Raw genomic sequence first — 15,683 nt, 5'->3', positions numbered from 1 at the left:
ACCTTATCTCAGGGATGATCTTAGTTTACCAAGTATTATAAATGAATTTTATTGAAGAAATTGATGGGAACCTAAATTTGCAAGTTGCATTGGTTAAGTAGGTATTATGGTTGTATGTAATAAATGTGCATTGACAGATTTCCTTTTGAGTTGGGAAAATTACAGGTCAAAAATTTCTGATAGAAGAAAAAAATAGACATAAATAAAGTAAGGTGATTAATTATGTTTATGGAAAACATGGGAGAACACAAAGCATGTGCCCATCTTCAAATGTTGTCATATTCATTCATAAAATGCATGCCATACTATAAATTTCCATTTATGAAATTTCATAATTAAGTGACAATGTTTTTCATGAATCGGTTAATTTAGTTGAAAGGACAAATATGTCTTTTCCCATTTCTCTGAAGTGTTTCTCTAATGCCCGTAAAAATGGCTTCGTTGGTGAAGTGAGAAGTTAAATGCTCCGAGGTTGAATCCGTTGGTCAACATTTCCAGGGTTGAACTTTGTTATACTACGAATTTGATTTAAATAAAAAAAATAAGTTTGAATATTTTGCACATGAACCCCTTTACTTTTAATATAAGCACATAAGCACTTGTGGTATTTCACTCGACAGCACGCTCATTATTAAGAAGATAAATTTTTTGAAAGTACAAGAGCGTTATATATATGCTTATATTAAAGTACAAGGGGGCCATATGCTTATATTGAAAGTAAATGGGGGTTATATGCACAAGGTTCAAAACTACAGGGGGTTAAAGTGCCATTTACCCAAAAAATAAATGTTTTAGTATGTGTAGGTATATTTTCTGGGATAATTAAATGCTTGACGGCCATGAATTCAATATTTTCAGCTTTTTCGAAAATTAAAGAAAAGACTTCTCATTATGTAGAGGTTGCCTTTTTGGGGGGAAAATAAATAGACATCTTAACTGAGAAGTAGATATACAACTAAATATTTTTGTCTCATATTTAATGCTTTTCTTTTTTTTCTTTTTTTTTTTTTTTTGAAAGAAACAATATATTTGTGAATTTTTACATAGAAAGAATAATTCAATTGTGTCTGAAACTAATTCAGCTAAGAATTAATTGATTTGAGTCGAGTCAGCATCGTTCGATATTTGCCAAACATTTAAAGCCATGTGCATATGGCTCCTTTGTTCTCAACAAAATCACATGAACAGTGTCCCCTACCTATATATGAACATCCATACCAGATTCACAAGTCTAGATTATATTATAAAATATTAAAAAAAAAAAAAAAAAAAAAACCGAAATAGTAAATGTCTAAATTTGTTCTAATCTATGCTCCAAATCCGAAACGTAAGCCCATGTTAGCGATTAAGACAAAGGGTTAGCAGCAAAATCTGATTGAAATCTTACCTTGTTAAAAATCACAGTGCAGGATGGAGAATTTTGCGATTAGAAATGTCCTCGTCGCATTCCTGAGACGCGACCATCAAAGATGCCTCGATAATTCGTCAGGTCCTTATCAACATTCCTGACAGTTAACCGCCACAACAGCATCATAAATTCCAGTGGATAAATTTTTTGATGCATTGGGGATAGTGGTATGGTACCTTTGTCGACAAGGCAATAGTTATTTCCAGCTAGCTAAATTGCGATAGGAGCAACATGCAGGCAGTCATTAACGGAAACGCAATCAGTGCCGATGCCTGAATTCGTAAGTTGGATTAAAATTCGGGTCGAATAGGTGGAGTTCTTTAGCGGCAGACAGAAGAAAAAAAGACGTACCACGAAAAAGACCACCTCCTCGTGTGCAAGTACTGCAGTGAGTTCATTGTTTTGCATTGCGTACCTTATCGAATCTTGCAGCTATACATTGGAAACTACTTGTCAGTATATATAACAGCAAATATACCGAAGATAAGCCTAAAGATTTTACCAACTATTGCATTGACTTCAAGCTTCTCTAACCGGAAAATTAAGGCAAACTTTATATTCTAAATTCGACTGCATAAAAATTCAGCTCATTGTAAAAAAATTTATCAATCGAGTAAAGTAAAATAGCTAGAAAGGGCATTATAGCATTCAGAATTTGGTAGTTTGGGACCTTCGGTAGGTAGTTGCATGAATGAAGCGACGGTGAACGACTTAACAATTTTAACGGAAAACACACAGATCGATAATGTCCCAAACTTGTGGACCTAGAAGGAAGCATGTGGGACCAGTAGGTCTTGAAAACAAAAGAATGTTGTTTTCTGCTTCGTTCTAAAATTTATGGTCCTTCGAATGTTACGTCTATTCAGGAGCAGAGGAGCCTAGCTGGCAGCTGCAAGCTACATTGTTTACAGTATTAACTCAGTTCAATTTATTTAGCTAACTAGCTAACCAACCCTTGAGGAAACTCACATGTACACATAAGAAAAGAAGGGCAAATCTCATAATTAATTATTTGCACTGAAGATTTTTGCATTATTGATTATCGAAATTAACAAAAATTATAGTCTAACTTGAAAGTTAAAAGATTGAAAAAATAATTCACATTTAATAGAAACCTGTTTTGAAGAGCAGGAATGATAAAATCAGTACCTGATGATGATAACCCTTTGCAGATTCAAACATCTGCAAAGCTTGAGAATTGCAGGAAACCAACAAAGACCCATATCTTGAAACGTAAGGACCGAGAATCCGCTTTAATGTTTTGAGGCAATCACTTAAATAAGCAATAATGGACTACAGAGCAAATAGCACAATTGTCAGCATTCGTAACTTCATGTGAAAAATGAAACCGGGAAATAGAAAAGATTCAGATTGTGCTAAAATATGTCAAAAAATGGTAAAAAGTAGATCCCCAATGTGGAGCAAAGTGTTGCGCTATTTATACCTTTACAAACGGGCATCGTTTCCAGAGTTTCTTTCTAACCTTCGACGCTCGAATCTGTAACACATATTTAATTATGGATTTGTACATAAACCTTGCAAGAAGAAAAAAGAAATGTACAAGTACCTCTGCCATGTGAACAGCCTGCTCAAGTTGCTGAATTTGGATCCATTGCTCTGATACAATTTCAGACATCTGCACGCAGAAAACATGAAATAAGGGGAACTATTAACCGGCGCTAATTTGTTTCCAGGTATCGTTTCTTTTTCGTGGCAGTTAGTCTGTATTACGATACACAAAACCTTGTGCAAAAAAAATGAGATTGTTACTGAATGAAATGCTCTCTTCCACCTTAAAGTAATTAGGATCAGAAAACTAACTATCCGAAAATTTCGAATCCATCAAAACTAAGGGTTAGGGATAAAACATCAATCAAACAGTTCATATAAACAAAAAACTATAAATAGGGAAAAATTATCCTCAAACAATAAAATGAATTGACCTCTCCAACTTGTGAAGTAACTTCATTCAATCTTCTTTCGGCACCTAATGCCTTGAGTTCCATCTCGTAGATTTCGAAGTTATTCTTACGAGAGGCTGCCCATAGAAGCCGAACCTACACGATCACAGCAAATCCATTTATTAATTCTAATTTCGAAATCCCCAAATTCGAACAAGTAATCCAATACGAATAAGCAGAAGTATAAACCATCATCACTAGATTAAATAATACCTCATCTTCAAGGTCACTCAATTTTTCACTTGCACGCGAGGAATCATTCTCGAATCTCGAAAAATCGGTTACCAGAAGATCAATCACCGCAGCCAAATCCTCAATTTTCTTCTCGCAATTTTCGAAGTGCCGAGTTTTCGCGCTCATCTCTCCAATCCTTTCCTCGAGGATCGATTCTGCGATGGCGAACTGTATCAGCTCAGAAATTAATACAACGAAACACATTAGGGGAAAATACGATAGAATAAATACCTAATCGACCGATTTCGAGCTTGGCCTCTTCCACCTGACATGCCACAGACTTTCCCTTCCCTTGTTCGGAACAAGACGACGTCGTTTCGCTACCGATCGGAGAAGATAGGGCATTCGATTCGGCGAGAAAGACAAAAACAGAGAGGAATATAGCTGGAAGCAGTATCAAAGATTTCGCCATGGCGACTGAGTTAACACCAACTCGAGATGAGGAATCGTTTTGATCTTTCACGCACACAGTTGTTTACTTGTTTTGGTAAATTTGAAGAAATAAAATTAACGTTTTTTTATTTAGAAATTAATCTCAATTAGTATTAAAGTTAAATAAAGACGCTTTCGATAATATTTATTTATTTATTTCCTCAAATCGTTTTTTTAATAATATAAAAGAAAAAGAAAAATTATTCCTACCCTCCAAATTACATTATGTACTTCAAATTGGAGGCCCAAATTCATATCACATTGGCCCAAAACTCATAAATTGCAGACCCAAAGTCAACTCGGATTTGGCCCATAACTTCATTTTGGCGGCCCAAATTCGATCTGCATTGGGCCCATAACTTCAAATTGCAGGCCCGAATTTGATCTGCATTGGACCATAAACATCAAACTGCAGGCCCAAATTTAATTCGCAATGGGCCCAAAAATTTAAATTTGAGGCCCGAATTCAACGCCATTCGGCCCAAAATCCATAAATTGCAGACCCAATTTCAACTCGATTTGGGCCCAAAACTTCAAATTGCAGGCTCAAATTCGCGCAACACAAAAAGAAGGCTGCAGATATTTGCAAGACGAAAATTACTAAGTGCAAGACCTTACTTCATGCAAGACCAAAATATAAATAAATTTACTAAGATCAAGACTGGAAATTACAAATATAACCCCAATAATAATTTAGATATTATTAGTTTAAATTAAGTTAATTGCTATTGCAAGACAAAAAAAAAATCCAAAATCTGTCGGGCGATATGATTCTCAAACTGCGGCATCAAGTCTGGTATTTGTGGTCCTCTGGGGCCAGCCGATTGGCTACTAGATCCACCAACTTCGGTGGTCGATGTGAGCGGTGGATCCTCAGGTATGGACAATGAAGGCTCAACATCGGTAGGTAAACGTGTACGATTGGCCGGAGGATCGACCCGAGTAGCTTGAGAATCGCCACGTCGAACCTTACGATTAACCAATGCCTTTCTCTTGCGCTCAGAAGCAGTTTGGGGAATACGCGGTTCCACTGGAAAAAATATAAATATAATATTAATCATTTATATAAAAAAAAAAAAAAATTTGCAAAAAAATAAGTTTACTAGGCAATTTTCGACATCAGAGTGTCGATATTTGTCCACAAAATCGACACAGCAATGTCGAATATTGCATATAAAAAAAAAGGAAAAAGTTTGCAAAAAAATCAGTTTACCAGTCAATTTTCGACATAGTAGTGTCGATATTTGTCCACAAAATCGACATAAACTCTGTGTCGAAAATTGTATACAAATTCGACACAGCAATGTCGAATATTGATACGAAACTTGACACCGGGTTTATGTCGAAATGTTGTACAAATATCGACATTGAAATGTCGAAAATAGGCCCAATAATCGACGATTGTGTCCTGTCGAAATTTGTTTAAAAAATCGACACCAGTGTGTCGAACATTTTCCAAAAAAACGACAAGTACAAGTCGATTTTTGTAAAACCGCAACTCCTTCAACAATAGTGCTACAATCGAACCCTAGAATCATCAACTATGTTCTTAAACGACTTGAATTCATTATTCTAACAATAAAATCATGTTTATCACATTTATTTCTCATAATTCAAAAAGTAATTTTTACTTGTTTTTCGTGAGATTGTTGTGGCGGGGTTGGGGCAACAACGGAGTTCAACGGCGACGGGCGACGGCGGTGGACTTCAACGGCGACGGCGACGACGACGGGGCGACGGCGACGGGGCGACGGGCGACGGGGCGACGAACGGTTTTTTGCTGCAATTGATTGTTTTTGTTTTCTTCTTCAATCTTCCCTCATCGTTTTGATTTTGTCAATTCAATTTCTTTTTTCTTTTTGTTTTATTAATTTTTTTTTTAAATTGGTCTTGCAAAAGGAAATTAATAAAATGATTTTTTTGTTTGTATTTTATTAAGGTTATTATAGTCTTTTTATACTGAATTTAATAAAAAAAATTAAATTGGTCTTGCACTGAGTAATTTTCGTCTTGCAAATAGTCGTTGCCCAAAAAGAATGCAAGATCACTATATTGATTTATTTTCTTCAAAACGTTTGTTAATATAAAATAAAAATTATTCCTGCTCTCCAATTTACATGATATGTACTTGTTAATATTTATATTGACACTGCCAATATTTATATTTATACAGTGTTCTTGATTTGTTTTTGTTTTTTTTTTCTTTTTTTTCTTTTTAGCTTTCCCTATATAACGTTACACGGTACTCAGACGAGTCAATTGCCGAATCTTCGAAGCATACAACACAAAAAGGAATGCAAGATCACTACACTACTGGTATATATTTGGTCAAACAACCGAACCTCTGACTATCGGATTAACTCAAAATCGTGCAGCTTTAGTCACTGTAATCTCCAGACGCATCAGATTCCGAGCCTTCATCCATAAGGTGGTTCCCTTCATCATTAATTTCCTCGTTGTAATCATTTTCATCATCAATTTGATCAGCATCTTCTTCTTCGCTCACATCCATCGGAATAGGAGAACCCAATTTTCGAAACTCGTAAACGTTCTCATTAGCATTATCATCAGATTCTTCTATGCTGTGATGACTACTCTCGTAATTTTCAACTACAGTATTATTTATCGAGCCATCGTTTTTGCCAGAATTTATTGGCTGGTCTTCAAAGTATTCGTTTAGTGTTTCTGTAACATTCTTCTGCTCTGTTCTTCTCCGCCTGACAGTTCTTCTACCCCTTCCATGCTTTTGTCCGTGTGTGAGAGTTTCAGCCAATGATTCGCCTTCGGTTGTAATACTCTGTTTTTTGCCAGATTTTGATAATGAACCCACGGATTTTTTCTTCGACTTGCTTGGTCGGCCGCTTCCTTTCTTACGAACTACTTGCCTGTTATTACCAGAGATGCGAGGAGTAAAATGATCTCGGTTTTCTTCTTTTACGGATCCACTTCTGCTGAATTCAATAGTTTCAGCTTTGTGGATGTCCTTTGTGTAAGCGTACTTTAAAGTGAACTTCTGCAGACAACAAAAGTACGTTTAAGAAATTATGTCAGAGAGAGATGGAAGTAATGAAGTCATTAAACCAGAAACTATTGCTAGTTTAGTTATTGAGCACTTGAGATGCACTTATACATACTACACAAGCTTCAATTTTCGAAATGTTTTTTTCTTATACAAAATCGTTTCTAGTCCAATTACTGTGTTGCGTGTGTCTGAGGGAGAGAGAGAGAGAGAACTCAACTGGAGGAGGTTCCACTTGAGAGTCGGCAATTTGATTAGGAGTGTACGAGATTGATGAATCGAGCTCCAAAAGCCTCAAAGCCACAGCAGCAGTAGTTTTTGGTATCCAAGGAAGCTGAGTAACAGATCCCAGGTCGGTAAATTCAGCACCTTTTGACGAGATGCACGAAGAGAGCAGTTCTTCTGTTGTCTCAAAACCTACTGAAATGTACTCGCGGTTAATGGCACCCTCAAACTCAGTCAGGATCTGCACCAATTTTTTAAAAGGAAAAAAAAAGGGTTATGTCTCAGGGTCTCCACTTAACAAATAGCAGGAAGGAAAAAGGGAAACAAAAAAAAAAGGCGAAACGAGAAATGAAGTGTTAATCAATGGAGTGGAAACCTGTAGAAGATCCTCGCTGGATGAAGAACTCTGCAATTTTGATCCCCATGTATTCCTAAAATCTTCCGTCCAACAAGAACGAAGAGCCTCAGAGGGAACGGTTACCTGTAAGAAGATATAATGGCAAGTATTAGTTCTAAAACATATTAGACATGTCAAGATTGAATGTTAAGTAGCAATTGTGCAGGCACACAATTACCGTACCTCGAGTAAAGTGAGCAGGGCCTTGATCAATCCGATTCTCACTGGAGATAAGTTTGAAGTGATAGTAGAACTCTCGTCTATTAGAGTACTTCTTTTGTTACCATGGCAAGAAGGGCAATGATCATTTTTAGCATCATAAGTACCAAAGCAGAGATCACAAGTTCCCAATAGAGGCGAACATCTTTTCTTTTCGTACGACATGCCACATAAAAACAAGGAGCTGAAGCATTCTTTCCACATCCAAATCTGTAGATCTTCGTACCTCTTCAAGAAGTTTTTTTTCTCTGCTTCGTTTCGTCCAATTTGAACTCTGAAGGAAAATGATGGTTCGCATGCGTCGGAACTTGAACTGCAGACTGCACTCCTAGGACTCTCGGCACTTGAACAAAAATGACTTGAATTTACTTCCAAAGCTTCTATTCTGCCCTCGTCTCTATTTTGATACGAGATACTATGAAGTAACCGATTCTTTTGCACACAGTTTTTGAAGCATGCCTCAATCTTCTTCAACATTATATGCAGATGAGATTCTCTAGTTCCACGAGTGTCCAACGATGTCAGCAGAGCATCAAATGCCTGCACAAAAGAATTAACACACGTCATAAAAATAACTGTTAGTGAGTTACGTTGCCAAATTCAAGAATATATATGAATAAGCGGGATACAAGGAAGAAAAGGACAGTAACAAATAGAAGCCCACAATAAAACAAAAAGGAAGGTTTGGAGTAGAATTTGACATGTGCCTACCTCCACAGAATCAATAAGTTTCCAATGGCCATCTGGCGATTCAACAAAAATTCTGCCCGAACCAGGATCTAGGCTAGATGTCGAAGCTATAAAGAGCCAATAACGATTTCTCCTTCTATCTTGACCCAAAGGCAAGGACCTGTGAACATATATTTCTTCTGCTATGTGACCTATATAAGATTTTAGCTGCAATCGAGACCTCTCTGTTGTATATCCATTCTGCTGCGCTTGGGAAATAAATTGATCCATAGATGTATCTTGAGTTCGATTATCAACAGAACAATTAACATCCTCAATCACAACAGAAGACTCGTCCTTCCCTAAAGTGCTTGTTGACGGATCATGTAATTTATTTTCAATAATAACCAATGGACTGAGACCACCCTCAAGAACAGCATTGAAAGATGAATTATACAACCTAGTATTAATCTCTTCTGTCATTCGCCTTTTATCTAGTTGTGCCTCTGCCCACATCTGCTTTTTAAGAGCACTAGCAGCACCCTGCCGATCCTGCAATAACTTCAGTTGTTAGAAAGTAGAAGAAGACTAGAAGCTCTAAATTTCAATTTTCAACTACCCACAATAATCAGACCTCTAAATTTACGCGGATCGAGTTTCCTTCATTAGCAATACCGGTTAAGGCGACAAGGGCTTTCAAACGCTCCTCAACAGATAGATCGGAATATTCTCCTTCACTGAGTCCTTGGACCCAAGATTCACCAGATTTCCTTACATCAATCTCAACATCTTGATCAGGATTACCCTCCACATCTTCAGAAACAACATCAATTAAATTAATCGATCATTAACAGGCCTCAAGTTTCCAGAATAAAACACGCAAGAAAAACATGTCAAATTTCTTACCTATTCTTATAGTTCTTTCTTGCAGAGGAGTGCCATCAGCAATTTTGTCCTTGTCATTCACAGAACAGGAGCCAACTTCATTGCTTTCACTATTTTTGTTTGCATCAGATGGAGTTGCTAAAACATCAGCTTCCACAGCTTCAGTAACATCACCATCTGAATCGTCATCTCTTTCTTCCTCATCTGCATTTTGACCAGCTAGAAAACCATTGGCATATTTCCTTATCTTCTCCTTTGCTTCAGCAATTACTGATTCAGTGTCAGCTGGATCCTTTCTAAAAGCCGGGCGTACACAATATGTAGACGGAGCAATTCTTTCAAAAAGTATTGGATCCCTTGACAAGGCAACAGATATAGAAGCCTCTGGGGTCTTGCTTGTGGTAAAATCACGAAGCCCAGATTTCTAAAAGAAGAGCAAATTAGATACGAGAAAAAAATAATATAGACTACATTACAAAACCGTAGCTATCAGTTACCTGAATCTTCTCTGCGAGCTCAATAACATTTAGCCCTTTGCTTCCTTCAAGAGCAAGAACATGATATGCAGCAAATTTAACAGTTCCAGGAGTCAACCGGTGCCTTGATCTGCGTTGGAAGGAGACTCCTTTTTCTCGCATAATTGCAACTGCATTTTCAGCTGCTGAACCATTTCGCAGAGTGGATACAATGTCTTCACAACCTTTACTCTGAAATATAAAAAGTGTTGTTATCACAATGAAATGATTATCAATTTATCATCCAACACTCTTTTGGAATGGTAAAGCCTACCAGGGTAAAGAAGTAAAAAAATGTACCTCGTCATTTTCACCAACTCGATAAAAGCCTTTTTTCTTTAGCTGTGGTCCAAATCCGGCAGCGAGTGAAAATTGCCTTAATATTTCGGGCCACGTCAATGGATTTAAATGTTTCTGCCAGCTATGGATGTCAAAACCCCATAAATATGCCTGCGATAATTATAGGAAATAAACATAAGTCAAGCAAAAGAGACCATATATATGCAAAGCAAAAGTATGCAACATAATTGAGCATAATTAATTACCCCTTCAACGATATGAGGATGTCCACCTTCAGTATTAACAGCATTATACTGATTGGTACCTGGTCCACCAGAAGGCATCCTTGCAACATCTTCAATATCTTTTATAATTAATTTTATAAGAGCAATATGTATCTCACCAAGCAGCCTTGAATCCTGTGAAAATGTGAAAGGACGCATGAAATTATTCATAATCCTTTTCAAAGAAAAGAAAAGCATAGGGAAAAGGTAAAAAATAAAAATAAAGGCATCCTAAAAACTTACGTAGTCGTGAAAAGCTTGTACAAATTCATCAAGGGTAAAAGGCCAAAGCCCAAGAACATCAGCAAAAGTGATACAGAATTTCCAAACCTGAAAGCACAATCATCACTTCAGAACTTACGAAGAACATAGCAATTGCTGACAGAACAAACTTTTATTCCTTGATGAAAAAATTGGTAACAAAAGTAGAACGGGGAGAAAACTAAGAAAAAATATAAAATGCATACCATCAGGAGGTTGCCAACATTTTCCTCCGAATCAATCCACGGTTGAATAGCGAAAGGAGTTTTCAATTGCACAGACTTCGGTGGGAATACACATAAAGCGTCTGAATCACAGAAAGTTCACTCAGAATTTTATTTGTCAAAAAAGTAGCAGAAATGAATGGAAGTACTTGATATAAGGGACAAGTTATACATTTTAAGGTCTCGGACAAATAGAAAATCACAAACACAGGATAAACTTGTATATAGAAAGGATATGAGGAAAGAGGAAACATGCAAGGAAGATTTTGTTGGTGGCTTGTTCAATATCCAACATTTGAGCAGTAACATGCAGTTAATTCACCGGTTTAACATCCAACATCAGATTAAAATTTCAATTTTAATAACATCTATGGTGGAGATAAAGCTCGTTTACATTCGGTCATAGCAAGCAACACCAACCTCGGAAGGAATCAAGATTTTGCAAAGTGTCGTAATCAAGAGACAAAATCGAAGGCAATCCCTTGCTTGAAGCAGCCAATTCCATTAGTTCCAGACGCTCATCCTCCATTAGCTCCATAGACTCTTTAGCGATTCTTCGGGCTGCTGCTCTCTCCGCAGCAATTTTCTGTCTTGCTGCTTCCTTCTCTTTGCAGCGCTCTTCTTTCTGTTTCTTCCTCTCAGCCTGGAAAGTGCGGACATGGAAAGTTAAACAGAATTGCATTAATAAACAAATAGGGAAACCCTCTAGTTAATATGAAGTCACAAGAGATGATATGGGTTTGATCATACGAGTAAAAGCTCCTTCTGCATAAATTTCTCCCTACGTTCCATTTCACGTTTTTCTTCACGCTGAAATTTCTCTTCCTGCCTCTGCTGTTCCCGCATTATCCGCTGTTCTTCCTTTCGTCTTTCACGGTCTTGCCTCTCTATCTCTTTCTTCATCTGCTCCTCCTTCTGAGGTAAAGAAAATGACCATGAGAATGTCAGATTAAACATAATGTATCTTTTAACTCACCTAATATAAGCAGTTTCTAACAAAGATAGTTAAGGTCCCTCAAATATAAAACAACAATGTCCAACGTCCAAACCTTTCGCCTTAAAACATCTTGCTTCTCAAGTTCTTTTCGATTCTTCTTTTCATGGGCTTGGAACTCTCTTCCCATTCCAACTTCATCGCTCTACAAGAGGAGAAAACAATGAAATTGCAGCAGACATATACTGAGAATCTTGAACTACAAAATTCACTATTCGGAAGGTACCTTTCTTTTCCTCTCTAAATGCAGATTGTCTTCGTGGTTTGTCATAAGGTTCATATTCCTTGGAGATGAAGAAGGCTGGACATGTCTGCCAGACTGAGACACTATATCCATGCTTGACACCTGATTCTCAGCACCATATCCCCTGGGAACATGCCCGTTTCCACGCATAATAGACATTGTTTTTGCAGAAGGGCCACCAGATGCAGCCTGGGAGTCAAAAGAATTTAAGTTCAATTCTTTTTATATTTGATGGAGATAAATGTTGTCAGTCTGCCATGAAGTGGGAAAAAATGATTACAATATATCCATTCAGAGAAATACTCTCTAATTCTTTTTACAGTAATCTTCCATTTAGTTATTGGGGAGTGGGGGTAGTGAACTTTTCTTAGGCGAGACTGACCCAAGAAAACTTAAACATAACTGTGTCCTTTAGCCAATGAATACACTTAAATATTCTTATATTGTGAGTTATATATCCCAAAAACATATAGAGTAATCATCATACAACCTTCAGAATGAAAAACACAATTTTCCTGGAGAAAGAAATTCAGATCATCTAAAATTTGTTATCTAACCCACAATCACCTTTGTATGCCGAGTCCACAAATTACAATATAAAATATAAATTCACATGTAAAAGATAGAGAACCCACTTTCATATGCTTCACATCCGATTGTCCATACATATTGCGATCATAAGAATGTTTGTATCTGTCCTTCTCCTCTATCCGCACTGTTTCATAAGCAATAATGGGAAATGTCAGTGATTCATTAAAAGACATCTTTTGAGCCAACTGGAGAAAGAAAGGACGGAACTACAAGACCCTCCGAGACGCAAATCTGGAAACAGCAGAAAACCATTTTAGTTGACTAGCATTTATCCCTTCCGCCAAATTGCAGTGCTTTAGAAAATTTAGGTTTCACGGGAAAAAGATTTCCTCATCATGTAATTTTAGTTTTTTTTAAGTTTATTTGAGAAAAAAAAGAGAAACCATCTTAAAACAATCATGCCTAAGCACATCAACAGTCCATTAGGCACTCGTAGTGTACAGAGACATACGGAGGATCTTATCTAACTTTCATGCCACCGGATACCATTAACGGACTCCGCACTACGATTAAATCGATACTTTACCATAGTACTACCATACACTAATGGACTCTGCAATATATTTGGATTTAATCACACTTTAGACCTGCCCCATTATTTAACTCGTGATTAAGCAACTCGACCCCAAATATCAGATACAACTCGAGAATAGTATGTACCTACCTGTAGGTTCACCAAATGCACCAGGGGGTAGTTCATCAAACTCCACCCCAAGAATTGGTCCATCTTCCCTTAATGGCTGCCCCAACTGAGCCTCCATACGAGCTATCACCCTACGCTCCATGACAGTTCCATGTGACTCAAAATACCTTGTTGGCATACCGTCTCCATTATTGAACTGGCTGGAACCAGAATCCGATCCTGATCCCGAGCCAGAGTCTTGCTTGCCAGACCTAGAACCAGAGCCATGTCCGCTGCCAGGATCAGAAGCCATCAATTCCTCTCTGGATGAGTGATTGACACCTGTCCTCTGAACTGGGCCAGCTGCGTGAGGCTTTGTGGCTGCCATGCCTACGGAATCCTTCTTATTCTTCAATCTTCGATGGCAAAACCACATCTGCAACTGCCGGTCCGTTAGATCTAATTTCTTTGACAGAACTGCACGAGCCGCCTCGGATGGATACATATCGGCTGCATAAAAAGAACCACAACAAACCCAAATGCCGTCACTCAAAGATAAACTTTCCGATTCAAAAAACCAACAAAATCTCTACGCAAAAGCCAAATGGTTCTTGGCACACAACACACACTCCAACATCTTGAAAACTAATAACAGTGTTTAACTTGATCAAATTACACCCAAAACTATGATATACAAAGTGAGCAAAAATTGCCATCAACAAAGCAACATACAAATCTCTTCGATAAATTAAACACAAGACAGAAAATTTCATAAAACACCCAACACAGCCCATTATCCAGATTTCATGAAGAGAACAAAAACTCACCAACAAACAAACAGATACATAACAATTTCATAAGATATAAGAAGAGAAACACATACTTGCATAGGCTTTCTCAAGCACTTCCAATTGAAAGGGCGTCTTCATCTGACGCTTAGGCCTCTTAGAGGCCGCCGCCGCCGCCGCCGGCGGTATCTGGTCCATGTTCATATTATTTTCTTCTTCAGAACCCGCCTCCATTACAGATCAATCGGCTGCCCACAAACCCTAGCAGCCCAAAAATTCCCCCAAAAAAAAATGTTTCGAGATAACAACGTTATCGAAAAACACAAAAAAGGAGAGGAATTTGACGCGCGAGTGATGTACATATACCAATAAAATTAATTTGTAAATAAGGGTGCGATTGCAAATGCGGACGTGAAAAAATAATTGGAGAAAGAGGAATAAAGGGGAAAATTGAGATCCAGGGCTGAATTAACAAGAATAAAGCAGCGATGAAATTATCAACACGAAAACAACTGTAGTATTTGTGATTGGAGTAATCTATCGCGCGATCAAATTCCATGTTTAGATTTTTCTTTTTCTTTTTTTTTTTTCCTTTTTTTTGTTTCTTTAAATCAAACCAAACAAACAACAAACAAAACCTTGGGGCAAAATATAAAAATTTAATCTTGATTTGACTTGAGACTTTGTGTTTTGCGTATGAATTTATTTTATTTTTCTCTTTTATTGTTTATATAAACTGATCCCGCTATTTTTTGGTTTAATCACTGCATTATTTTAGTATTTCATTTAAGTTAGGGTAAATTACGAAAAAGCCCCTTATTTTTGGATAACTACAATTACCCTCTCAATTATGAATTTTCTTACACTTTCACCCTTATGGGTCGAATTAAATAGACTCTTCTAGATTTTATGGAATGTTCACTAGTTTTTACTCGTTTTCTGCTAAAATACAGTTTCTGATGCTCCAAATCTGATATTTACAATCCAAGAGACATATATTCTGATCATCTTATTATAAAATGTGGAGTTCGAATGACGTAAAACGGGTATAAACTGAAGAATATTCCACATCATCTAGAAGATTCCACTAAATTTGACATCGATATGGTGAACGTGTATGAAGATTTTACAGTTGAGGGGTGGTTGTAATTATCCAAACATGAGGGGTTTTTCCACAATTTAATCTTACCTGATAATTTGAATTCCGGACTAATGACATTTTTATGTGTAAATAAACCATAATAAACGACGATTGAGGAACATATCGAATAAACGAAATTAGATTATATATTTTAGGGTAAATTACAAACACCCCCTGAGGTATGGTCAAATTACAAAAACACCCCTCTTGTTTGGATAATTACAACCACCCCCTCAACTCCTCAAATTTAGTGGAATCTTCGAGATTATATGGAATATTATCACTTTTGTA

The 15,683-nt window shown here is 37.1% G+C and overlaps 2 protein-coding genes across 6 annotated transcripts; both read right to left on the bottom strand.

The window, feature by feature from the left end:
- Positions 1 to 1,061: 1,061 nt before the first annotated feature.
- On the bottom strand, positions 1,062 to 4,150 carry LOC105951453 (myosin heavy chain-like protein). Of its 4 annotated transcripts, none has more exons than XR_016033198.1 (9): positions 3,835 to 4,150; positions 3,583 to 3,758; positions 3,352 to 3,465; positions 2,976 to 3,044; positions 2,853 to 2,906; positions 2,558 to 2,701; positions 1,760 to 1,840; positions 1,403 to 1,680; positions 1,062 to 1,231 (listed from the first exon to the last, which is right to left on the bottom strand). XR_016033198.1 is itself a non-coding variant. In XM_088822088.1 (9 exons), exons 1-8 carry the CDS (start codon positions 4,013 to 4,015, stop codon positions 1,615 to 1,617), a joined length of 885 nt encoding a protein of 294 aa, XP_088678214.1. In that variant the 5' UTR covers positions 4,016 to 4,150; the 3' UTR covers positions 1,415 to 1,505; positions 1,585 to 1,614. The 4 variants fall into 4 exon arrangements, 3 of the variants coding, with proteins under 3 accessions (XP_012830339.2, XP_088678214.1, XP_088678215.1); XM_088822088.1 differs by lacking the exon at positions 1,062 to 1,231 and having other exon boundaries at positions 1,415 to 1,505; positions 1,585 to 1,680; XM_012974885.2 differs by having other exon boundaries at positions 1,062 to 1,680.
- A 1,941-nt stretch (positions 4,151 to 6,091) lies between these two features.
- On the bottom strand, positions 6,092 to 14,995 carry LOC105951452 (homeobox-DDT domain protein RLT1). Of its 2 annotated transcripts, XR_016033197.1 has the most exons (20): positions 14,347 to 14,995; positions 13,506 to 13,973; positions 12,886 to 12,965; positions 12,233 to 12,439; positions 12,062 to 12,151; positions 11,763 to 11,927; positions 11,433 to 11,655; positions 10,995 to 11,095; positions 10,771 to 10,857; positions 10,510 to 10,662; positions 10,265 to 10,414; positions 9,947 to 10,156; positions 9,471 to 9,873; positions 9,199 to 9,377; positions 8,607 to 9,116; positions 7,860 to 8,435; positions 7,656 to 7,760; positions 7,275 to 7,520; positions 6,207 to 7,048; positions 6,092 to 6,136 (listed from the first exon to the last, which is right to left on the bottom strand). XR_016033197.1 is itself a non-coding variant. In XM_012974884.2 (19 exons), exons 1-19 carry the CDS (start codon positions 14,483 to 14,485, stop codon positions 6,413 to 6,415), a joined length of 4,728 nt encoding a protein of 1,575 aa, XP_012830338.2. In that variant the 5' UTR covers positions 14,486 to 14,995; the 3' UTR covers positions 6,092 to 6,412. The 2 variants fall into 2 exon arrangements, 1 of the variants encoding a protein (XP_012830338.2); XM_012974884.2 differs by having other exon boundaries at positions 6,092 to 7,048.
- Positions 14,996 to 15,683: the final 688 nt, after the last annotated feature.

This window comes from Erythranthe guttata, chromosome 8, assembly GCF_056151865.1.
Source record: "Erythranthe guttata isolate IM_541 chromosome 8, IM_541, whole genome shotgun sequence".
NCBI classification, from domain to species: domain Eukaryota; kingdom Viridiplantae; phylum Streptophyta; class Magnoliopsida; order Lamiales; family Phrymaceae; genus Erythranthe; species Erythranthe guttata.
The sequence above is the reverse complement of the archived record's forward strand: the minus strand, read 5'-3'. Positions and strand labels throughout refer to the sequence as shown.